The 24,764-nt window shown below is 43.5% G+C and overlaps 3 protein-coding genes across 16 annotated transcripts in view; 1 reads left to right on the forward strand and 2 right to left on the reverse strand.

The window, feature by feature from the left end:
* LOC116848207 (mitochondrial ribonuclease P catalytic subunit) overlaps positions 1-2,501 on the reverse strand; it is a 5,538-nt gene extending 3,037 nt beyond the window's left edge. Inside the window, exon 1 of one of the 8 annotated variants that reach the window (XM_032824059.1) lies at positions 2,361-2,501. Coding sequence is in view for 2 of the 8 variants with exons in the window: in XM_032824057.1 (XP_032679948.1) it covers positions 270-313 (44 nt within the window). In the remaining 6 variants the exon portion in view is untranslated. Of the gene's footprint in view, positions 1-269; positions 800-2,360 lie in introns of those variants that run through there. The other 7 variants (XM_032824057.1, XM_032824064.1, XM_032824065.1 and 4 more) reach the window with 7 other exon arrangements.
* Positions 2,502-2,519: 18 nt separating this feature from the next.
* Positions 2,520-7,445, forward strand: LOC116848209 (leucine-rich repeat-containing protein 58). 2 transcript variants are annotated; one of them, XM_032824072.1, is made up of 5 exons: positions 2,520-2,667; positions 4,747-5,268; positions 6,239-6,455; positions 6,581-6,770; positions 6,985-7,445. In XM_032824072.1, the coding sequence occupies exons 2-5, from the start codon at positions 4,799-4,801 to the stop codon at positions 7,149-7,151; spliced, it is 1,044 nt and encodes a 347-aa protein (XP_032679963.1). In that variant the 5' UTR covers positions 2,520-2,667; positions 4,747-4,798; the 3' UTR covers positions 7,152-7,445. The 2 variants fall into 2 exon arrangements, with proteins under 2 accessions (XP_032679963.1, XP_032679964.1); XM_032824073.1 differs by lacking the exon at positions 2,520-2,667 and adding an exon at positions 3,597-4,332.
* A 104-nt stretch (positions 7,446-7,549) lies between these two features.
* LOC116848208 (glycogen synthase kinase-3 beta) overlaps positions 7,550-24,764 on the reverse strand; it is a 53,074-nt gene continuing 35,859 nt past the window's right edge. For 2 of the 6 annotated variants that reach the window (XM_032824070.1, XM_032824066.1), the window contains exons 2-8: positions 21,326-21,516; positions 20,189-20,272; positions 19,827-19,865; positions 18,841-18,951; positions 18,487-18,724; positions 18,136-18,329; positions 10,007-16,527 (exon numbers count right to left, since the gene is read on the reverse strand). In XM_032824070.1, coding sequence (XP_032679961.1) covers positions 16,066-16,527; positions 18,136-18,329; positions 18,487-18,724; positions 18,841-18,951; positions 19,827-19,865; positions 20,189-20,272; positions 21,326-21,516 — 1,319 coding nt within the window. In that variant the 3' untranslated portion in view covers positions 10,007-16,065. Of the gene's footprint in view, positions 9,044-10,006; positions 16,528-18,135; positions 18,330-18,486; positions 18,725-18,840; positions 18,952-19,826; positions 19,866-20,188; positions 20,273-21,325; positions 21,538-24,764 lie in introns of those variants that run through there. The other 4 variants (XM_032824071.1, XM_032824067.1, XM_032824068.1 and 1 more) reach the window with 3 other exon arrangements.

Here is a 24,764-nt window from a genome sequence, read left to right on the forward strand (position 1 = left end):
ATATATATATATATATATATATATATATATATATATATATATATATATATATAACTTTATAGATACTCTCTTTTATTGTAAATTTTATACAACAATCTAGAGACAATACATTTTATAGAAATAAAAAAAAAATTATGAACACTGAACAAAAATATAAGTATTGTTATATATTCTTGTAATCTATATATATTTATTTTTTACATTTATACATTATTTCTGAAATTATTTGAAATCTTCTATAAATTGTTTTATACATTGTATGAATATACCTCAAAATATATATCTTTTTTCTTAACACATGTATCACATCCATAAATTCGAGAGAAAAAAATAAATATATATTTCTCTTTTTTTTTTAGATTTAAGAGGTATTAATTTCAGGAGCAAATATGAGATCTTGGGGTTCTTAACCTTCTTACATGTGCAAAGAGGTTATCTCAACTAATTCCAAAGATTTTTTCCCACTGTATCGTACACAGACAGGCGTAATATGTCTCAAAGTAGCATCATATCTAACATTCTCGTTTTTTCTCTCTTTAAATTTTCTCAACTCATTAATAGTACAAGCGCATAAGTTTCCTAACCTCTTCGCATGTTTTTCATAGGTCTCTCTCTCTCTCTCTCTTTATGACTGCAGACCTTCTCCATAGGTCTGTTCTTTCTAACTGAACTATTTAAATTGGAAACCTGAGAACGGCTACGCCATACGTTTTAGCCGTCATTGATTTTCACATAGAGACCCTTCAAGAGAGACTGGACAAAGCGTCCACAAAATGACGGCCGCCAATACGTGAGCTCGTAAGAAGTGCGTGGTCTGTACTTTTTTGCTGTACTGCTGCACTAGTACAATAAATAGAGTGAGACGAGTATATTTTTTCTTACTCTACTTATGTTGGCGCAGCCATTTAATGGGCAAAAGTCACGTGCACCAATCACGTGGAGCCCCGTTATGTCCAGTCTCTACTCAAGGGTCTCTGATTTTCACGCTGTTCGATGCGCCATCCGCACCCATTTTTGAGGTGAAACTACGTTCCTTAAGCCTGTATCAGACTACCGACTGCACCGGCCGACCCGACTGCCGACTACGACTTTCTTTTTCGAAGAACTTCCTACTTCTTGCTACTTACTTCCAATGTAGACGTCCCTTTAAGCAACTGACCAACCACATGGCTCCTGCACACAGGACGCGGTAATGCTTGCCGCGCGGCAGAAGTCCACGCGTCAACCAATCAATATGTTGTTTTTCCATAAGAACTAGAAGGTTATTACGGAAAGCAGCATATTAATTAGCTGTCGCGCGGCAAGCATTACCGCGTCCTGTGTGCAGGAGCCATAACGCTCTATGCACAATGCCAGACAACAGACAATAGGAACAGGGAATAGTTGGTCAATTATTGGTCAATTATTTCTATTCCTTGTTCTTATTAGATAATGTCTATTTCTATTGCCTGTTGCCTGGTATTGTGCATAGGGCTTAAGTCGTAACCAACTAACCAATCACAATTATTCTTGAGACGTAAGGAGAATAATTAACAGTGGTTGGTTAGTTGCTTAAAGGGACGTCTACATTGGAAGTAAGTAGCAAGAAGTAGGAAGTTCTTCGAAAAAGAACAAACCTATCAATCACGAGAAGTCGATACTATTCAGTGTAAAATCAATACTGATCGATATGAAGTCGATACTTTGAAAATTCCTTCTTAGCTGCGCCACGTTGCAATTTCTGCATTCAAGTTCCAGCCTAACTGCCGTGGCGTAAGGACGTATTCGAATTTGTTCGGACGTGATCTATGTGATTTTTTTAGAAAATACCTCGGGATTATTTCCAAGAAACATCAAGGATCATCTATTAATCGAAAAATGATATTACCAAATTAACATAAATACATATCTTTTAACGTCGAGTCAGAGACGTTGGAGCAAATGCCTTATTAATAGCGAATTCGGTAGCTTGCACTAGTGCGCACTGAGTGCGCATTAAGGCTTGTTTACAGTACATTCTTATATTTAAGATCGTGTCTTAAATACATATTTAAAAACATTTTAACTAATAAAATGATTCGTACGGATGTTATACATATCATATTATGTTTAAAAATATTTGAGAATTTATTTGAGAATTATTTAAGACAATTTTTAAATATAATAACATACTATGAACAAGCCTTAGTGCGCACTCAGTGCACACTAGTGCAAGCAACCGAATTCGCTATAAGTACTTCAAATCATACATTGAGAGGCAGGGAGGGGGAGAGTGAGAGAGAAATTCTGCGCTCGAAACGAGACGGGTATGGTGGGATTCGCGATACGTCGTGAGGCGGAACGAGAGAAAAATAACTGAGGTGCAGTAACTATACCCCTACCTTGTCCGACGCGTTGCGGAGGAGTGGGATGGTTGGTAAGATGATAATGGGCGACGGAGCCGCGTTGATAAAGTTCAGATATCGCGCGGTCGCGGCTCGTACATCGCCGTGAGCGCCGACACGTCGTTCGCCATCAACGAGTGAGAGGATCCTACAAGCGAGAGGAATTCGTAGGCCCGGAAGTTTTTGTGACGCGCTGAATTCGTGCTCATCCGTCCGTTCAATCGACCCGCTGGAGCGACTAACAGATCACGGAGGCCGCGAGAGAGGCAGCCGAGCGCTGTTGTGTTCGCAGAATCATCAGGACGTAAGTGCGCGGCAGTCTTGCCCGGGAAATGCCGTTGATGCGCGTAGTCGTGGCGCGCTAACGTTAAAATAGCCACGCCGGCCGACGATAATGCGGTAAAAATAACACCGCCAGATAATAAGATGTAATAACTGCGATATCTCGGAGCGACTGCCCGACACTGCACTTGGAATAATCTACGCGCTAAGATGCTGAAATAATTATTCCAAAGTATCAATTCTATCAAATTATTCTCTGCTTCTCCAAAATTACTATCTCGATATCAATATTTAGTTTATTCATATCTTTATATAAACATGTTATAAATATTATTATCATTCGTGGAAAAAAATCCGATTGAATTAACCATATGTCTGGTGAAATTTGAACGAACCGGACTTCCGACGCACGCGCTGAGAAATTACCAGAAGTTACAAAATTTCTGATTAACTAGAACTTGCAACTGTTTAAATTTGGTTCGTTCATATTTCACCAAATATTTTCTAATACATACATATGATTATCATAAATATATCATTATTGCAAATATTCTCCTGCACAAAATATCCATTATATTACGATGATTAATTTATTATATCTTTTAAATTGCGAGATTTCAGCATCGTTTGATTGTCTTAATTAATTTCTAATAAAAATCTAATTTAATTCCTTTGATTACCGCTTATTTTCTTCTTAAGCAAACAACGTCAGATTTTTCCGAAATTGTCTGAAGCTAAAATATTTAGAAGAAGCAGAGCAATGGCGATAAAGAGAATCGAACTTGACTCTAACGAGCTGTTGTAGCGTTTCATTGTATGATGGGCAATCCTGCTCAATTATCGAGCAATTTTGTAATTTAAGTGAAGTGAAAAACGAGTGACACTTCGCGATAACGAGTGATCTCGAAATTGACTCTGTAATGCCACTCTGGACGAAGTCGTTCTCAGTAAAATGTTGGAAAATTTTTCTCGTATTAATGAGTGTTTGGTCAACAACTGCATAGATCTTCTCGTAGCCTTATCAATTCTAGATAATTGATTTAGAGCGCCACGCGCGCACACTCCGCGGGCACGTAAAACGCAGATTCACGTAGTCACGTTCCATCTGCATGCGCGACATAAAATACACACACGCTGTTTACCCCGTCGTGTCTGTCTGTCTCTTTTCCTTTCGCGCTCGACCGTTATAACGTTAACAGTAACAACGCGCTTCTGCAGAAATTTATCACTTTTTTTCCTTCATTGCGTGATCTCGCTCTTCTTTTCTTTTTTCTTTTCCTAACGCGCAGCGGCGACGATGAAACGATGAAACGATCAAATCAAAGCTAACGCTTTTTCAATTCATGCGACTGTACTATGATCAGTCAAATAGATCAGTCAAATAATCAGTCAGTAAGTATAAATAGAGACTCAAATCTTATGTGAAGTATTTAAAGAAAAAAAGATAAGGTATACATACAAGATATAGGAATGAATCTTCCCCTTTTCTTAATTTTTTTCCTTATTGTCGTTAAAACTGCCAAAACAACTCGAACAACCTCGGAAGAATTGGCGGCTAATATTAATTTTGATAACACAAGAGCGACGTCTGGTGAAAACAAAGAATCGTCTTGTTGCATTCTTGCTTGGATGCTCGCAAAGAGATGTGCCACGTGTTCCTTTTCTTCTTTCCTGCCTTTAAACACGTGTATGTTTTGCAACAAAGAACTATCTTATCATTTCGCTTTGACGCTTTATATAATCTATTATTTTATCAAACAACAGACTGCTAGACGAGGTGTTACGTAATTAATCTTTTGTTTTTCACTGTGCATGGTAGACAGAAGCGAGATGGCGTGTCTTCTTGCTCTCTATTCTCAATGTTCTGTATTGAAAGGTTGTCCGTAATTTTTCAAGTAAGTTTATGAGCTCATCTGTCCTGTCCAATGAAAGCATCCCCCCATTAGAAAACGAGTTCTTCCATTGGACAAAATAGAGAGAGTTCATAAACTTACCACAAAAATTACGGATAACCTTTCTGCTCATGAATGCATATCAAAGGACATGTCAATTTAATGAAATACAAATAATTAATTAGTAATCTTTCGTACAAAATTTTCAGGATTTCAAAAGAAGAAAGAGAAGAAGAAGAAATCTTGCTCTAGTCGTCAAACATGGACAGTTACACGTCTGATTCGAGCGACTCGGACTCCAGCAAGACGCTGGACCTGTCGTACCTGTCGTTGAGCGCCGAGGAGCTCGACAAGCAGCTAATGAACGTTAAGTGGCCGGAACACGTGGATACGCTGTTGCTGAAGCAGAATCGCTTGAGCAACTTGCCATCCAGCGTCGTCAGATTCACTGGACTCAACACTTTAGATATCTCTGGCTGCGGTCTCAGCAGACTACCGGACTTCTGGCCAGACTGTCCGCTAACCTGCCTGATCGCCAAGCACAACCAGTTGACGAATGAGGGCTTGGTCAAGGCCTTCGAGAACTTGACTTCATTGCGGGAACTGAATCTCAGCGGCAATCGGCTCATCGAGTTCCCCGACCAGGTGTTCGACTTGGTGGACCTCAAGTATCTCTACCTCGGCGGCAACCTCATCAGCGAGATCACTGAGAACATCTGGAAATTGCAGAGGTGAAGTAGCATGCTCTAATTTGACGATTCGGCTTTCGCAATCGTTGTCCGAGTTTCGATGATAAGTCTCGAGGCCGTTAAAGGCTACCAAGCGCGGAGATATCCGTTCTAGGAAAGACGCGATAGCTCGTTCCAGAAATTTCGGTGGCTGAGAATCTCATCGCGTGCAAAATAATGGCGACCACTAATCGTTCCTTGAAATTCGAGGGCATTGAGATTGTTAATACAATGACATCGTCGCGAAACCGTTTTATTTGCGATAAAACTTTCAGATGTGTAATTAGAGACCGACATAATTTTCATTCACATTTAAACGATAAGCGCGGTTGAAGTAATATCCACGTTTACTCAAGATAACATCGCCGTGAATTTTTTGTGCAAAAAAGTGGGTAATCTTAACTCATTGAATTTACACGAATTTTAACGTGAATCTTAAATATGTTACGTTACGTCTGGATATCCAGCTGTACGATCACGTTGCTTGTGCATGCTCTCGTGTATCTTCTCTAGAATCAAGGTGAAGAGAGTCAAGGCTTTCTCTGTCTCTGTTTACAACGCGCAGCTCGAACCTGCAAATTTGATTTTCCAGTCAGAAATATAGTGAGAGAAAAAATATTTAACGTAGAGTATTGCTTCCATGATGTATAAATTCTAAATGAAAACGCAATTTATATTTAATTAATTTCACGATCGATCATAAAAGAGAAAATTTCGTTTCATAGTTTCTACATATTCAGTAATTTCATATATTAATTTGAAATATAAATTATCGGATACTTTGATACACAAAGTTGAGTAAACATTCGGTATCATCAAGTGCCTTTTGCTAGATTTCTTTGAAGAGAATCGGCTTCAACTTCGTCGGAAAAAAGATCGTCATTGGGGTATACGGCGGCTCTAATTGATTTACTTTTGATTTTCGCGATCGGTCTCGAGCAGTTGTCTAAATAGAGTTTCGACTCGTCGAAAGGTTGCAGGTGCTCTCGATGGGAGGGAATAGATTGTCGGAAGTGCCATCCACCCTCGGTCAGCTCAAGGTCTTGCAGGCCCTCGTTCTGTGCGACAACATGCTGGAGAGCCTGCCGAGCTCGATAGCTAACCTGACGAGACTGAAGTCGCTGTTGCTCCACAAGAACAGACTAAGAACACTGCCCACTGAGATCATCAAGTTGAAATGTCTGACGGAGGTTGGTCCGCAGAAAGAAAGAAACGAGACGATCGATTTAACGGCTCGCGTATCGCGTCGATCATGCATTCGCGCTGATATTGAAGACCTTCGAGAGAAGGTGACGTCGGGCGTTTTATCTTTCAGTTATCTCTGCGAGACAATCCGCTGGTAGTGAGATTCGTGTCCGACATGACGCACGATCCGCCGTCTCTGTTGGAGCTGGCGGCACGCGTTATTAAGACCAATAACATCCGATATGACGATGAAGACGTGCCACGGAACCTGTTGGAGTATCTCGACAGCGCACACAGTTGTGTCAATCCCAAGTGCAAAGGTCATTTCTCGAAATTTTTTGTTTACCGAGAATCTCTTTGTTCTTCTTTTATTCTTTTCCTCTCTCTCTTTCTTGCGGCAAAACTAGTTTTATATCAGTCCCCTCTGCATGACATATTTTTATTACGTATCGTCATATGTATTTTTATCATGTATGTGATACCTTTGTTTGCCGACTTTTGTTCGCTAAAGAACGTTCCGTTTTCCCGACACAGGCGTTTTCTTCAACAACCATGTGGAGCATGTTAAGTTCGTAGACTTCTGCGGCAAGTACCGCCTGCCATTGCTGCAGTACTTGTGCAGCAGCAAGTGCATCGAGCCACGCGATAGCGACGAGGAACTCGTGTGCGGTGCCATGATCAGGAAAGTTCTTCTCGGTTGAAAGCCCGAAGGAGACATCTGTGCGATGTCGAAGACCTCGGCGGGGACGACAGGCCGGCGAGTGTCTCGATCTTCGCTTCCTGCCTCCGGATTTCATTGATGGATCGGCGATATCTCCCAACTTGAACGTTTATATGCACGTACACATACACACACATTCATATACACACACATACACACACTCTCTCATGTTTATAATTTCTATTCTAAGTTAAACGATACGCGGTACAGCGAATGACGCAAGTACAATTCGACGTAATACAATAAATAAAATGTTTCATGCGATAAAACAATTTTTCCGTCGTGTTGTCCCCGTGAGCGGCCAAGAAGAGATAGAAGATCGCCGCGTTTTCGAAAGGGAGACTCTGCCTGACGCAGAAGAGGGACGTAAGGCGACGGTTAACATTATCGTTAATATTTTATTGTTAAATAAACCACAAAATGTACAGTAATAATAATAATAATAATAATAATAATCGTCATCATCATATTATATGGAGCCATTACGCGCCGTGAAGCTGACCTTCACTTTTGAAGCGGCGTAGCGACCAAGCGATACTCGCTTAAAACACATTCAGTAGAGTTATGCTACAAGGTATTTCGTCATCATCATCATTATCATTTTCTACGACGACGTCGTCGTCACGGTTAATACCTCTTCGCGACGACCACGCGCTCGTCGTGCGTTTTGTAAAACTAAAAAACATTCGAGAGAAAGACAAAACGGCGGAGGAGCGAAACGAGAACGGCGGGAAGAAAAGTTCGTAGGCGGGTAGACGGGTAGGTAAGTAGGTAGGTAGGTAACTAGGTAGATAGGTAGGTAAGGTGGTGTGTGTATTTATAATTATTTATATTTATAGGACATCATTATATAATAATCATAATCATAATCATAATAATCGTCTCATAATTGTAAACATAGCAATCGTATTAAGAGCTTTGCTACTTTTTTTCTCTTTTTCTTCTGTTTTTTATCCTTTGTTACCGCGTACAGTGTGTAGTCAGTATAATTACCTATACATACATATACATATTCATATATATAATAATAATATATATGCGCTTTTTATCTATATATTACATACATATATATGTATGTACATGCTCCAGCTTCTTTCCTCTCCCTCTCTCTCTTTCTTTCTCTCTCACTCTCTCTTTTCCTCTCTCTCGCTCTCGCCTTCTCTCTTTCTCTCTGCCGATTCATCCGCGAACGTACTTTCATTTCAGACACACGCGCGCACGCACGCACGCACGCACGCACGCATGCACGCACAACCTCTCTCACCCTTGACTCACCCCCTTGAATTAGCGCGTTTATCATAGGCGTGTGTTTCTTTTGTTGTTTCTCGCACGGTAGTAACTAGCACTAATCTGTTTACTTCTTTTTCATTTTTGTTTTTCTCTTTAATCATAACGTCGTCTTTTCCCTTCTCTCCCACTCCCTTTCCTTTTTTTCACTCATATCTTTTATATATAACTGCGTAGTAAATAATATTTTTCGCTTACGTGTGTATATTTCTTCTGTATCTGTATATTTTGTATGTCTGTGTGTGTATGTATGTGCGTGTCTGTGTGTATGTGGTATTCGCTATGTATATTAAACAATTTTTTCCCTAATATCGTACATCCAGGAGTTTAACATTAAAGACTCACTGCGCGGTCGGGGACGCTTCGTCATCGTTTTATCGCTCGTAGTCATTATTATCCCGAGTTTCGTCTTCGGCATCGTCGTGCTCGTCGTCGTCATAGTCATCGTCTCCGTCGTCGCCCCGACCCGCTCGCGACGCGATCCGTCGTCTCACCCGGTACACGCTGCTCTCCTTTATTCGCCGTCCACCACCTGCTGCTCCTGCGCCTCCTGCTCCTTCGCCTCCTTGGCGTCCTTGTCTTCCTCTAAAACGCGACATTGTCCGGTATAAACTCGGCCAAGTCGTGGCAGCATGCTCTCGTCGAATCCGGCCTGTCTGTGCCTCTATTGCGAGCCGATTATCTCCTCGACGAGAAGCTCACGCGGGACCGAAGGGGCGTGCTTGGGGAGATTGTGGACGAAAGTGATGCGTTACGCTCTTTGAAAAATGTATCTCTTGTAACAAACGACGAGAGGCCAAGGAGGTCAGGAGGAAGTCCGAGAGAACCGAGTGTGACTTCGTCTCTCCCTCTCTTGTTGACGTTGAAGTTTATTTCACAATTAACATTGCGATGTCTTTCATCCACCCCTTCGAGCCCTCTCCCCGACGAGAGGATCCACCGATCGTCCGAAGAGTTTCTCGTCGTATACCCGACGAAGCAATAATTGCGCATTGGAACCTTGGCGAGGCATGCTTGCATAATAATGACTGTACGTATTGTCAGGTCAGATAGATCGGTTAGAGTGCACAGACAGCGTCATCGAAGATATCGCGAGGTGATAACGAAGCCCGCGTAGTGACCGCATCTGTCATAGGGTGTCCCAGAATTCGTGGGAGGTAGATAACGCCTTTCGTGCAATTTGAAGCCTAAACTTATAAGGAACATTCTTATTATTGTTAAGATCCTTGAATAATCTTGAACTAAAAGTTCAATTTTAAGGAGAGGCTTTTTGAGGGGGGGCTTCTGTGAAGTGGGTTTGCATCGGGGCAAAGAATAACTCGAGATCTGGCGACGAGTGAGACTTCTCTTCCTGAGGTCTCCTCAGATGAGTGCTCGTCTCTCCCAAATTGAGAGCTCGACGACGACGAGGCACATCCGAGGTGGTTCTGGGACACCCTGTACAGCCAAACCGAATCGATTCCTTAATTCGTACACAATGAAGGGAGGCGTCGTCGTGAGAAAATGGTGATTGTGGGAGGGGATCGTGAGAAAAACCGCCAGCCGACCTTTCATTTTTCGTCTCTCATCGTTTTAATGAGTGCCTTCGATTTGAGAGGTAATCTCACCGCGCTGCTAACGGGGGATCCGGATCGCCGCCGGATCCCGAGATCTCGGCGCGAGCGTGAGCGCGCTTCTGAAGAGGATGTCCTGGCAAACCGGGCGTCTCTCCCGTATAAAGAGGCTTCGCCGAGAGAACAAAGCGGTATCGTCGCGAGACGAGGCCAGCAGCAAACAGTAACACGCAGCATAATAGTGTTGCAATTTCCCACTCAATAACAGAATTTACACACAAAATGTGCCATTAGGTCGGTACAAAATATTTGTCAGTTTTTTATAATTCCAGCAGGAAGTTTGGATAAAGGAAAGTGGGAAAAGCTCTTGAATTGAGTAGTCTTAAATTTCTAAGAAACACCGAGTCAACGTCTATATTACTCGTAAAACTCATCGATCTCTTGAAATTGGATAATTTATTTCTTGATAAGCCTTTTGCACCAACATAATATACACAGCGTGTTATATTTCAGTAAGAAATTACGCGATATACATTGCGATACACGCCATGTCATTTTAGAGTGGGAAATCACAAGATGGATGTAATGTTACTGTTGGTTGGTGTTTATCGGGAAATCGCTAATTAAACTAGCGACTTTGTCCCGGTCAGACTACCACACGTGATCTTCGAGATACCGTGGGGATATCTGTCGTTTGACGCGTGGCACACACGCACGCACGCACGCACACTCATACACATACGTACATTATGCGCGCTGTGTTGTAACAATCGGCTTACATACGATACGATTTTCTCAGGAGAACAGTGGAAGCTGAGAGACAGAGTGCTGCTCCTCGTCGATACATCATGACGATTTAGCGTTTCTTACCTTATACGGACAATAGCGTGCGAGCCGCAACGGAAATAACGTCACGGCCGAGGCGTCGTTAGCGATGCGAGAGCGATCATGTATCCGATTGATGCAAAAAGTTCTCGGCAACGAGATCTCGCCCGCGCGAACTAATTTCAACGGTTAAACGGCGTGACAATTGAATTCAGCAATTGTACAACGAGTAACGAGGTCATTCGCGTGAGACGTCAGTCCCGCGGGAACTTCAGTTTCCGTGGAGAGAATTATCTTTCTCTCTCTCTCTCTTTTTTGACTCTATCGATCGTCCCTCGCAGCACTCTTTTCATCCGGCGAGACGCGTCTCTGCCTCGGTTCTCCCTACGAAGTCTCCGAGGACTCAAAGTGATCTCAAGCGTAATCTTAACGGGGGAACAAGCTAACTTGCACCAACTCGACACGCGTGCACACACACGGCGCGCATACATACATATGCATACACGCCTAACACACACACACACACGCACATGGCACATACACACGCGTATATGTACATATTAAATTAGTTTATTAACTTTTTTCTCTCTTTACACAATTGTTACACTTCAACCGCTGCGCCACGGGTAAAAGGGCGCTAACGATGACGCGGAGCGGGGGGGAGGAATAAAAGGGAGAATCCGTGGATGAGATGCTGTTTTTTACGAATGAGAGAGAGGTGTGCTCGCTCGGACGAGCGAGAGCCTCTTTCTCGGTCGATTTCTTTACAACAGTAGCGACGTCGTTTTTTTTTCTTTTTCTCTCTCTCTCTTTCAACGTCTCGTTATTATCATTATTATTATTAAAATTGATCCGCATACGTACACACACACATATGCGGATATCAACGTTATTTTATACATATACGTAATTTTTTTAATATACTTTAATGCAGATCGATCGCAGTATTCGTTCGTTCCCGACAGATTATCCCGTCTGCGTCGCGCGCTTCAAACAATCGAGAAGGGAAAAAAGACAGAACGAAGGAAAAGGCAACACGACGAACGAATCCGTCGATCGATCCTAATATTTTATATAGAACTTTCGATATTTTTACACTATAGCTCTTCTCTCGCATCGACTTTTCTCGGAAATGCTTTCTCTCTTCGCGCTGAGATGAGATATGAGAGAGGTACAGAGTATATGAAAGAGAAAGAGAGAGAGAAATTAATGCAAACCAACTCGATGAATTCATTTATTAATAATAATAATAATATTAATAATAATAATAATAATTATGATAAATAATCAACAATCTATACTCAAACTGTGCGATTCGATGCTCGTGCGTTGAGGCGCGCGTCTGAGATGATTCAATCGTTTCGCAGAATGCAGATTCGCATCCGATCTCTCTCTATCCGAATTCTCAGATGTCGTGCGATATTTGAACGCAAATGTCGCGCCTACGAAGGAGTGTGAATGCGGGTGGAAACCGGTGTGATTCACCGTCGAGACACTGCTACAGTCGGCGATATTCGCGACGATCTTCGGAACAGATGGAAAGTCGCGATCGCGATTTTCCTTCTTTCCAAAGATCCAGACACATTGCCATCTTTCCGCCCGGCGACCAAGCCTGTGGACAGCACAAAAGACGTTTCAAAGGACGTCCGAAGGAACGCAGGACATCTCTTGGACATCCTTTAGAACTCGGTGCTGGCCGGGATAGAACACGCGCGCGTTAATTTGTGTTATCGTCGATCGTTATCGACGAAGAGAACGGCAAACCGGAATTACAAATGAAGATATACACATATAAATAAGCACGCAGAACGAGCTAGCTAATTACGTGCAATGAGTTTGGACAACGACTCGACGGGCTCACACCGGTTTCGATCCTCTGGTGTGTATCGCCTAAAAAGAAAAAAGAATATGCCTCGCGACGCGCGCTGATAGCGTTTCTGCACGAATTATCGACGTGGTGATCGAAGTCGATCAGTGTACAGCTAGCTACCTGGCTAGCTATCTCTCCCTCTCTTTCTCTCTCTCGTCGAAGACTTGCAAAAATGCGCCGCTCGAAACGATTGGATGATCGCTTCTTCTTCTTCTCCTCCTATTTCTTCTCCTCTTCTTCTTCTTCAAAAACTCATATAAACGTCAAATAATCCAAAACACCTAAACTGATCGACTAACAAACCAAAATTCCGTTCGAACATAATCGATTTTACTTTGACGATGCGTTCATATCAATGTGATATTTTTCTCATCTCGCTTTCTCGAGAACTCGTTCAATTCCCGGCATTCGACTCGGAAAAAGGCGTCGTCGACGCGACACGGCGATCGTCTCAGTCGTCTCGAGCGTAGTTTTTTTTCTCTTAAAAAAAAAAAATCATCTGTACATCGATGTGTTTGCGTTATTACAAGTTACCGCAATCGCGTTCGACGTCATCGACAGCTCGCCTGACGACTCGACCGTTCTTTTTTCTGCTTTCTATTGTTCAACCTGACTCAACGACGAAGTGCTTGGCTCCTGACTACTACTACCACCACTACTACTACCACTACCGATACAGTGGATACGCACAATGTCTCAAAATTGCACAGAGCCGCTGAAGAAACAAACGATTCGCAGAAACACGAGTTCACGGTCGGTCCCAGTTAGGTGGCAAAAAAATGAACCTCAGAATGTTTCTCAGGGGCGCGTCAGTGAAGCATTTGTTATGGCAGTTGGGGGTTAAACGCCTTCAGTGTTCTGTCGAAGTCGCGAGAACGTCACTCGAATATAACGATTTCTTTTTTTGATTTCGGTCTCTTTCTTTAGTTGTTTTGGATCTTTCAACTGTATTTTTCCTTTCTCTTTGAGTTCGGAAGACATTCCAAGAAGCGCGTCCTACTGTGGTACTATCCCTTCTAGAAAACCGATTGAGGGATGGGGGACAATAGCCGACGACGGTGATTTCAATTAAAACTAAACGAGGTTTACCAACTAACGAAAAAACAAGGAAAAAAGAAATAAAGAGAGGGAAAGTTAATAGTTAAAAAAAGAACTTAATTCATACTTTTCAACATCAATAAAACTCTAATTTCGAGGTTTCCCTTCTCACGCTTTTCCCTCTTCCTTCTTAACACATCGCTCATTCTCTTCTCTCTCTCTCTCTCTCTCTCTCTCTCTCTCTCTCTCTCTCTCTCTCTTTCTCATCAAGTCGCGCACTCTCATCTCATCTTCGTCTTGAATTTTCGCGAAAACAAGTCCGCTCAGCATTACAGAATCAGGGAATCTGTCGTTAAACTCGTCGTTATGATCGTGAGACAATCTGCTGGTGTGTGTATGATGTGTGTATACATGTCGATGACATGTCGTCGCCTTAAAAAGTAAATCGCTCCGCTGGATTGGTCAGTAGAGGTTCGTCATGTGGGGGTAAAAAGGAGAAAAAAAATAAAGAAAAAGACAGGACAATTTTGAAGGACGAGAGTCCGAGAAAAATCGCGCGGAAAGTGCATGCAATAAACGACGACTCGGCGATGCCGGTCAAGCGATGCGGTTACATCGCGACGCTGAGTGCGTGAGAAAAAATCGACCGTCCTGAAGGAGTATATAATGATAAGCGGCGACTCAAAGAGCGCCATCGACACACGCAGGCAGACACACCGCGTCGCTCAACACTCTCCCTAGATCACGTCAACGCATCTCTTCGCTCGCACGTTTGTCTGAGTGTAACATAAGAGTGTTCTTCGGGATGATAAAACGGGACGTTATGTTTGTTTGTCTGTCTGTCTGTCATAGGCGTTGTTCTCGATGTTGCCGTTTCACGTTGACTCTCTATCGTTGACTTCGAGTCTCCAGGATCACTAGAATGAGACGAGTCAATTGCGCGACAGTCCTCCCTGATCGTCTTCCTGATCGAACCGATTGTGCAGTGCTTTAACAGAAAGTCACGTTACCGTCAGGTCGTTGGACTATTGTGTGCATGAGTTAAGCTGTCTTCCGATCAGGTTATCGTCATTGTGATCAAAAAAGAGCAGTTTCTACGCGCGCGCACTGGGAATTCGACTCGACTTCGCAGAACGGTTCATTCGCTGAATCATTGACGCGGTTTCTCTTTTTCTCTAATAATCGTCGGTGGTCTGTTTCTTCTGTTGCTTTCGCAGAGAGTGCCCAGAGACGTTCGGTTATATGTCTTCTTAGGTTCATACCTTTAAATTAGTGTCTCTTTTAGCAGTTAAAGAGGGACCGGTTTCTTTATGTACATTACATCCGACTCGACATCTCGAAACGTAAACGGAGGCCATCGAGCGGTGATCGCAGGATGATCCTTCCGCCGCGAACATCGAGAGAAAGCCGATCTCTCACAGCCGGTGTGCCTCAGAACGTTAACGTGCCGGTGTTTTGAAATGTTAACATCACGTCATTTGGAACGTTATACATACACACGTGGATCTATTCGGCTGTGATCTTCAACTACAGTTGCGTTTTCAACGCGATTATCGTGACTAAAGGCGGCGGAACCGGTGCCTACACACACATATATATATATATATATATATATATATATATATATATATATATACACATACATACTGTGAATCGACTCGGCGGCAAGGACAAGGTGCAGCGTTGCAAAAGCTTTGCACGATGGTCGTAGTGTCTTACGAAAACGTAACACGCTACTAAACGTCGGATTACACATCTTCCTCCTGCTCTTTCCTCTTTCTTTAACTAGACCTGCGGTCTAGCGGTTTGGCGGTTATTAAACATTACTAAAAGTGAAACCGAATATTTCTTTCTATGTACATACACACCGAAATTCGCGACTTCGACGGAAGGGCGGGTAGCAGCTCGCAACACTCCCGTCGTAATCATCACGCGCTCTTCTTCTTTCTCTCTCTTTCTCTCGCGCGCTTTCTCTCTCTCTACATGGGAAAAGTTGTGAGAATCTTACAAATCTATACGCTGTTTCGGGGCAGTGGTGGTACGACCACCCTCTGCTCGATTAATTAATATCGCATCGAGAAATTCGCATTCCTTCGTACAACAAGCGCGGACATCCTCGTCAGAAGGTTTCTTTTCCCCTGGGGGGGAGAAAGGGGACAGGGTAGACGATCAACACCGCATCCACCTTGAACGACTACTTACACTCTAACACTTTGATATAATAACGTTAGAAAAGAAAGAGGATAAAGGGGGATGTTTGGGGATGTTGATTGGGGAGAAAGAAATCAAAGAAAGAGAGTGATGAAGCGACTGGTAGTGGCTCAGGCCATGTTCGACTGGCCAGGATTGTCGGTGTTATGGGTGGTGTTGGTGTTGGTGTTGGTCGTGGTGGTGGTCGTGGTGGTGGTGCTGTTGGGATTGGCGCTAGAGTTATCGCTAGAGTTACCGCTGGCGCCCGCCGCGCCGCCGACGGCGGCGCCCGTGGCCTCCGACTGGCCGCCTCCGCCACCACCGCCACCGCCGCCGGGATTCTCCGTGGACGATTGCATGTACTTGGGTATCAGCATGGGGTTGAGCACAGGCTGGATCCGCAACTCGTGCTCGGTGAAGTTGAAGAGCGGCGGCAGCTCGCGGCCGTTCGGCAGCCGCGTGCCTTGTTCGCGCAGCTCGTGGAAGAACGAGTGCGCGCACGCCTGCAGCGGCGTCATCCGCAAAGACGGCGTATATTCCAGCAGCCGTGCTACCAGATCCATCGCTTCCGGCGGCGTACGCGCCCTGAACACCTGTAAAAGGGAGAGCCAACGTTCAGGCCGTTGTCCAGAGATTGTTGCCATTTTTCTTCGTTTATTCGTTTGGTCATTTGATAGTCTTTTTCTTTTCTTCATTGTTGTTGTTCCTTGCGAACCGTCTTTTATCTGCTCTTGGTTAACGTAAAACAGCATGAAACACAGGACAAAATAATGCAAATGTGAATGTCCGTGTATGTGAGTGTGTGTGTGCGTGTGTGTTGCACGACACGTGTATCATCAATCTAAGACGAGCAACACTACAAAAGCACTGTATTCTCTTCGCGTGAACAAACACACGAAAGGCCACTACTCTGCCACAACAACAATCTGTGTTAACCGAGATCTCACAGTAAGTCAAGTTGAAGACAAACGTAAAAGTTGCAAAAGAAATACCACCGGAATGTCAGAGCAAGTGATACTATCTTTCTCTCTCTCACTCTCTTTTTCTCCGCTTTCAGCCGCGACAGCAGATTGGGCGTTACAACAAAAGTCGTTAGTAACGTTAGCAGCTTTTGCTTATTGAGAGTATACAAGGTGAGTGAATCACAAGGCATTTGCGTGCGTCTCAATAAGGAGAATCATATGATAGAAATGTAATCGAGCAGCCTACTACTCTTTCTTTCTCTCCCCCGGCTGTCTTGTACTCACGTTTCGTGAAAAGCATGAACTTCGTCTTCCAAAGTCGCATAGAGCTTCGTTCGACTCACGATCTGCATTCTCGAAACGTCCCGATCGAAGACGGCTGGGAAAGACGATCTTTGACTGATCGCAGCGATCAAAGATGATCTTTTTATCGCGCGTTTTTCTTGGTTTTGTACCTTAGATAGACCGTCCGGGCAGCGAAATTGATGACTGTTACACTCTGGGTGTTAGTAGAACGGGCGGAAGAATGAAGAAAACGTTTGTGCTAGCCAATATCGAACAACACGTTGCAAGTGGTACCACTTACTCTGATCTTCTGGTGCTCCGTGGAACACATAGGTGCACTCATTCGCTGAAGCATATACTGCAAACCACGAGTACACATGTACTGATGAATGATACTTCGACGATCGAGGCGCCTCTGGGCCCTAGTCGCGCGGGGCGGTACAGTGGGAGAAGGAGAGGGAGGTAGTTTCCAACGTTAAAAAGCTACTTCCCTCGCCCTTCCCGGTGAGTGCGCGCTGAATAATTCCATCCACATGCAATGTTATCGTCAGGTTCGATCCTACCTTTTTTCTTTTTTTTTCTTTTCACTACGCGACAATCGAAGAGTTTCTTTTTTCAGATATTTAGGACTCGAGACGAGAAGGAAGATGATTTTTGTAGAATTCATTACGCGTTTGTCAAAACATTTTCAAAGCGATTCGGGGAGAAGAGAACTCTTCGATCGTCGAGCGCGAAATCTTAGTCACAGAGTTGCTAAACACGCGAAACTAAACGAAAGGAACACAAGATGATGAGAGATGTGTATGTATATTTGTATGTATGTGTGTGTTGTGTGTTACGAATTGCTGTCGATAAACGTTGTGTGCACATGTGTGTTTCAGAGACCATAGAGAGATGACACGGAACGAGATGATACAATGAAGTTTAACTCGTAAATAGAGAAAAGTGGATTACCTTCTGCCAGGGATGTGACTTAATCTGTGGAAATTTGAATTCGGTATAGTTGGGGTTCATCTCACGTATCTGATCGCGTGTAGGCGTGCCGAGGACTTTGATAATCTCAACAAGCTGGTCGACGCCACTGTCGCCAGGAAATATCGGCTGGCCGAGTAGCAGTTCCGCCAACACACAGCCTGCGCTCCATACATCTGTCGGGAAAACAAGAGGAACGTTATATTTTACGGAGAGGAAGGAAGAGAAGGTCTCGGTCGGCTATGAGGTACAGGCGAGAAGGTACCAAGCCTTGACATGGAAAGAAGATAGTTACCGCATCGACTTTGCAACTCGGAACACGATCAGGCTTACCGATCTTCGTGGTGTAGTCGATAGCACCAAAGATGAGCTCAGGCGCGCGGTAGTAGCGACTGCAGATGTAAGACACGTTAGGTTCACCCTTGACCAGGTGTTTGGCCGAGCCGAAGTCGCAGAGCTTCAGGACGCCCGTGTTCGGGTCCAGAAGTAGATTCTGCGGCTTGATGTCCCTGTGACAAATGCCCAGCGAGTGGATATACGCCAGCGAACGAAATAGTTGATACATGTACAGCTGCAAAGAGAAAACGACGACGTTCACTTGGAGGGAATATACTTCGCACAGGAGTTTTGCGAATGCGTGCTTCTTCCGTCTCTTCCTTCTTCCGCATCGCTCGAGAAGACACTCACCTTGATGTAACTGATTGGTATCGTCTGCTTGCTTCTGCTATAATGTCGGGCGACTTTGTACACAGTTTCGGGTATATATTCCAGGACTAGATTGAGATAAACCTCGTCCTTCTAAAAGAAAAGAAAGAAAGTGAGAATGGGAATTCCGTCGCGAGATCGGCGGGCGGGAGCTGTTTAAGGTCTACGAGAGTATGTCGTCTCTATCAAAGGTATACTACTCCAAAACCAAACATTGTCGCACGCGGCGCGACGCGTTCATTGTGTGCACCATTGTAGAAGTACACATAAGGTGTCCCACGATTCGCGAGTCGAGATCTCAACAACTACTTTCTCGCCAGTGAATCTGACAGAACTTGACTTGCAGAATCTTCAACGTCACTCGTTTCAAATCATGAAACCCTCATTAAATCAGAATCTCATTGTGAGACTAACGGGGAAAAAACAATTTCACCGATCAAGAGTCACCATATATTTGAAATTAGTGATTTCTCGAAATTTTCATGAAGGAAAAATTGATCTCGACTCTATTTAAAAGCTTCCAGTTAAAATCGAATAGTTTATGATAGCTCGGGACACCTCGAGGAACGCGTTGTTAAGCGTTTAACTTGACGTTACAGCCTCTTTTGGACACACACACACACACACACACGTACATAGCCTGATGTTATTAACATTTAATTAACGCACACATTCGAGGATGTTACGTACTATAAACGAGACTAGCGAGAAGCAGCGTTAACTAAATCGAACTTTGTGAGAGAACGAATGTGTGGTAATATCTTGATCGTGAGAGATGTCGTTGGCAGGGCAATTATTACGATTGTGATTATTTATATATGCGCCGGTGATCTGTCGCGCGCGGGCGGAAGCGAGCGAACTTCGCCTAAACTCGCGGCCAGAGAAAATTTTCTTTCGAAGGGACTCTCTCTCTCTCTCTCTCTTTCTCGCAAAGCTACTTGGTGGGCTTGCGCTTTTGTTCAACTTACGTCCACGTGAAAAACCGGATTAGTCGCGTTTAAGATGTTCTACAAAAAAATAACATAACAACAACAGTAGCATGCATTAAAGAAGACGAGTGGGCAGACTGCGGTGTGTTTCACTCGCGGGCACACACGCGCGCGCGCGCGAGAGTTCGTTACGCAACGAAAGAATTGCTAATAATTGCAACAGCGATAATCACGACAGACGTACGCGCGCGTGAGTCGACGGAAGCTCTATCACCGCACTATCACCGGTCATTCTCAAATTCCGGTCTTCGTTTCCTCGAGAGATACTCGCGATCTGAATGGACAACGCGATAATCGGAAGAAGTATCGTAGAGGGAGAGACTTAGAAATAAGATAGTTACCTTATCACCACTAGAGTAAAAGAAATATTTGAGTTTCACGATGTTGCAATGCTCGAGTCGGCGCATGATTTGTAATTCCCTGTTCTGAAAAAAGAAGTACAAATGTCACAGTTAAAACGATCGATAGATACGCGATACTTCCCGCGGTTCGTCACGTTTATTAGACGATAATACGATCTGTAAAACTGATACAAGAGGTTTATCGTATTTCATAGAATTGAAAATGAAATTATCTTATCCCGAAGTATTGATAATTCTTATGAATAAAATAAGCAATATTGGTTTGATATTTTTTTCAGGCACGAACAAGGTTTTCTTTTGTTTTATTTTCAATATCCATATCTTTGATTTTCTACAAGTCAGAATTTAATAGAAAAACGACAAATTTAACATTTTACACTGTCAATTATATTTAGTTGATCTGAAATAACGATAGAGAAGAACCGAAAGAATTATTTAAACATCGAACTCCAAGAATCTTATAAAAGATGGACTTGGTTAGATGGCGTGCAAGTATGTGGATGATTGATTGACATGGTGCGTGAGTTTGGAATAATTTTAGTATATTGGGTTAAGTATAGGGATTCAGATAGGGGAAATTATGTAGGGATGAGTACGCGTGTAAGTAAAGACGAAACAAGGTGTTAGGTAGAAAAACAGGATTCAGAGTGGAAAAGATGCACAGGTAATAGAGATTATGGCATCATAAAGAACGGATAATTGGGGTTGTATAAGTAATGTAGGTAACCTTAAATTAGCATGATAATGCAGAGGAAATTATCGGTAGAGGAAATGTATAATAGGTGATAATAGAAGACAGAAGTGTACACAACAGACATAGGGAGAAGAGAATACAAGAAAAATGAAGAGGAAAGGTTCGGTCATCGGATAGAATAAGAAAGAATAAGTAAAGGTGAAGAAGAAAGACACAAGGACTGATGGGACAGGTGCTGTGCAAGTGAGAAAATTAAAGTGTGAAGTAAACTGAAGGAAAATACACTTGTACTGAATTGCACAAAAGAAAAACGGCTCTTCGTGAAATAAAAATTCGTTTTATCGTTATGTGCCTTTCTTTTCTTTGAATCACAAATTAACCACGACAGTCGACTCTGAAGGAGCGAACAAAGAGACTCTTACCTTAAATCGCTTATCCTGAAGAACCTTCTTGATAGCGACCAGCTCGCCGGAGTCGCAAAGCTTAGCTTGGTACACCACGCCAAAGCTGCCATTGCCGATTACTTTAGTGTCTGTGTAGGCGACCTCTTGGGGACGATCCGGTCCGGCGCCGGGAGTTGCCACGACGGTCGTCACCTTGCTGCCATCCTTGCCTGCATTGTACATCGCACCACCCATAGAAACAATCGGAAAACACCGAAACGCTACAGTACAGCGAAAGTAAAGGAAACGGAAAGTCGAGCTCTCCCTGAGAGATCTAGGAAAAACTTTTTAAAAAGCGAAAAGTGACCAAAAGCTAAGAAGTTGGAAGAAATTGCGAGAGAATGGAGTGAAAAGAAAAAAAGAGAGAAAATGCGACAATATCATGCAATCAGAGATTTCGTCGAGGAGATTGCAAAGCGTGAAGGCAGATCGATTATCATGCGATCGTGACGATTAAATGCAACGTGTCGACTAGCGATTAAGCGCGAGCGATCGAATAGCCGCTTTTAAAGCAGCCGAAAGTAATCTTTTCACCAGAGAACTTATCTCTGGATCGTCCTGAATCACTGGACGTTTTGGGGAAGTAAAATCTTCAATTAATTTTCGCATCCACAGCGTTCATATGAATTTTTTCCTTTTGATTATAACATCTAATATCTGATGTTATTCCTTATCTGAACGGGAAAGTGTGTAATCTGACAAGTCTGGCCGACAGATATTAAGTGAATGAAATGAAAAAGCAATTTTTTTTATCAAAGAGCACATCTTTAAATTATCGTTTTGCATTTTGAAACGCTTTGGAGAGATAAACACTTAATTTTCTCATTCATGACTTACATAAAGTTTATCTTTCAACTGATGTCTGATATTGCTCCTCATGTTAACAGGGAAGATAATCTGACAATTTCGTTCGATAAAATTGTCGAAGGTAGCCACAATTGGCAGCGAGACTGGAACGTCAGAATAATGTCAGAAAAAACGTGATCGTCCGTTCCGTGAAAAAAAATCCGAGGAATCGCGATTCCGGAAAGCCGTTACACAAATTACTCGGATCCGCAGCCGCTGCTATTTTCACGTAGTTCTCGGACACGGGCCTACATACGGCGACCAGGAATAGCCTAATCCTTGATTTGTTTTCGCGCTGCGCGCACCATCGCGACTGACTCCTCGGACTTCCCACTGTCGCAAATCGTAGCTTGATGGAGAAAGCGTCGAAATGCACGCACGTACCTGCGACCCTAATTTTCACGATCGATTTCATGCTCGATCCTGCGGATCGGAAACGAAAACTACGAGAAACTCTCTCGAAATCGGATCTCCGCCGAGTGAGGTCGAAAGGGTGACAGGGGCTGCCTGAAATAAATTTCGCGAAAAGAATCGCGTCAGAAAGAGATAGGATTCGCGTATTTTTTCCAGCAAAAAGGAAAACAAAGCGTTTACGTCGAACGCGTATACCGGGTGACCGCGTGCTCTATTCGGAAGCGTTCTACGTCGACATTACGTGTGTAGCCTTGATGAATTCTGACAAACGTGCTGGCGTTGTCGAAGCACCCGCTCTGGCCGAGGCAACCGGTTTTTCCGCGAGAGTTTGCGCTGCCGATGTGTATAAACTTCTCTCTCTCTCTCTCTCTCTCTCTCTCTCTCTCTCTCTTTTGCTCTCTCTCGCGAAATTGCACAACACACGCGCATATCGGCCGACCCACAAGGGCCTTGGCCGGCGATTATTTGTATTCTCGGTTGTCAATGGTGTCCACCTGCGTCATATCCACGCGCGTATCAGTCTTCTTTCCGTCAAACGTCACGGTCTTCATCTCTTCCACTAAAAATGGAATCGTGTGACACGGGTGTGCGGTTATTTTCACGCGGGACGCATCCGATATACTCAGAGTGATCATAGGCCGGGGTTGATTCATAGTCGAGATGTTCGCTAAAATAACTCAGATACACACATCGCGGCGGCACACTGTCGTGCGTGTACAGTTGTATAAAATTGAATACACTGTAACATAGTGGCTAATGTCACTAGGCGCACGCACACGAAATCAAAGCGATCCCTAACGAGGAGAGCCAACGAGAGCCGAACGGGGGAGTGACGCGGTGCCAACGAGAGAGAAATCGCGCTCCATTAATCACGGCGAGGGTAAACACGGGTTAAATTAAGTTGTATGGCTACGTACAAGATTAAATATGATGCACGTTTAACGCACACATCGTCATGAACTGACGTATAATATTAAATATAAAATCGCGACAAGAAGACGAGATGGATTTACTCGAGAATGAGAGGCAGAGTTTCCAAATTAATTCAATTTTGTTCTTAATATATTAGTTTTGCAGTAGACCTGACAATCCCATAGATACGACCGAGTAAGTGAGTGAGATTTGGCTCGAAGAGAGGGTGCAGAAACGTAGATGACGCAAGAGACGTTAGAGGGAGTCGTCGTCGTGCGTATAAGAAGGCAACAGTATATATAAAAAGATAATAAGCGTTTGGATTCAACGCAAGCGGAATATACTGAGAAATCCTATATTACATCAGTATCTTTAATGGAAGGGAGGTTAATTGGACGTGAAAACCGTCAGTAAAATCGCGGATGAGACGATTGCGCGAATTCGATGACGCGGTTAAGAGGCAAACTTCCCGGATTGGATCACCTGTTTCGTCGTCCACGACGGGCGTGCGCAAGGATTTCGAGCGGCCAATGCAGCGAACGACCTGTCGCCACGTGGACGTGGACGCCTTGTCTTCTGACATGATCGGGACATTTTTACAATTCTCCCATTAAGATCGAGAGAACAAAGGATTCGCGTCGCACTTCGCGCGGTCAGACCAATCGATTGTTTTTGTCGCAGGAAAAAGTAATCAGAGGATGCTATGTCAGATGAATACAATGGATGAGGAAAAACATTCTTCATCAAAACTTCAGCAATTTTTGCCGCGCAAAGAAGTATGAAGCTTGGCATCGTGATGGAAAATGACGCAGAACTTTTTTAGTTCCTTGTGACTGTCAATGACGGAAATACCCGCAAAGATAAAATTAACCAAAAGTGCTCATGACGGGAAAAAATATTCGCACAGTCAGGATACTTATGCCAGAGCAATCAGAATGGAATATAATATTTTTGTTTTAAGATACGCCACTTTAAATTTTGAAATTTTTATCTCGATCCTCTCTGTTCAGAGACCAAGTTAAGACCAGCAAACAGCCTGGGGGGGCAAATGAGGCGCATATGCACTCTATATACGGCGATCTTGCGTATTTCTAAATAAACAAACATCCCCTCTCTTGCTGTTTTCGATAGCAAGTCCCGGGGGAGAGCGAGCGTAGTATAACGCAGGGCAACATCGCAAGGGAAGTGGGTCAAGCGGTTTCTTCTGTCGCGACTAGAAAATCCAGCCGGCTGTTAGCCGGCTAAA

This window comes from Odontomachus brunneus, unplaced genomic scaffold (genome assembly GCF_010583005.1).
Source record: "Odontomachus brunneus isolate Ranch 3 - 2012 unplaced genomic scaffold, Obru_v1 Obru_scaffold_091, whole genome shotgun sequence".
NCBI lineage: Eukaryota > Metazoa > Arthropoda > Insecta > Hymenoptera > Formicidae > Odontomachus > Odontomachus brunneus.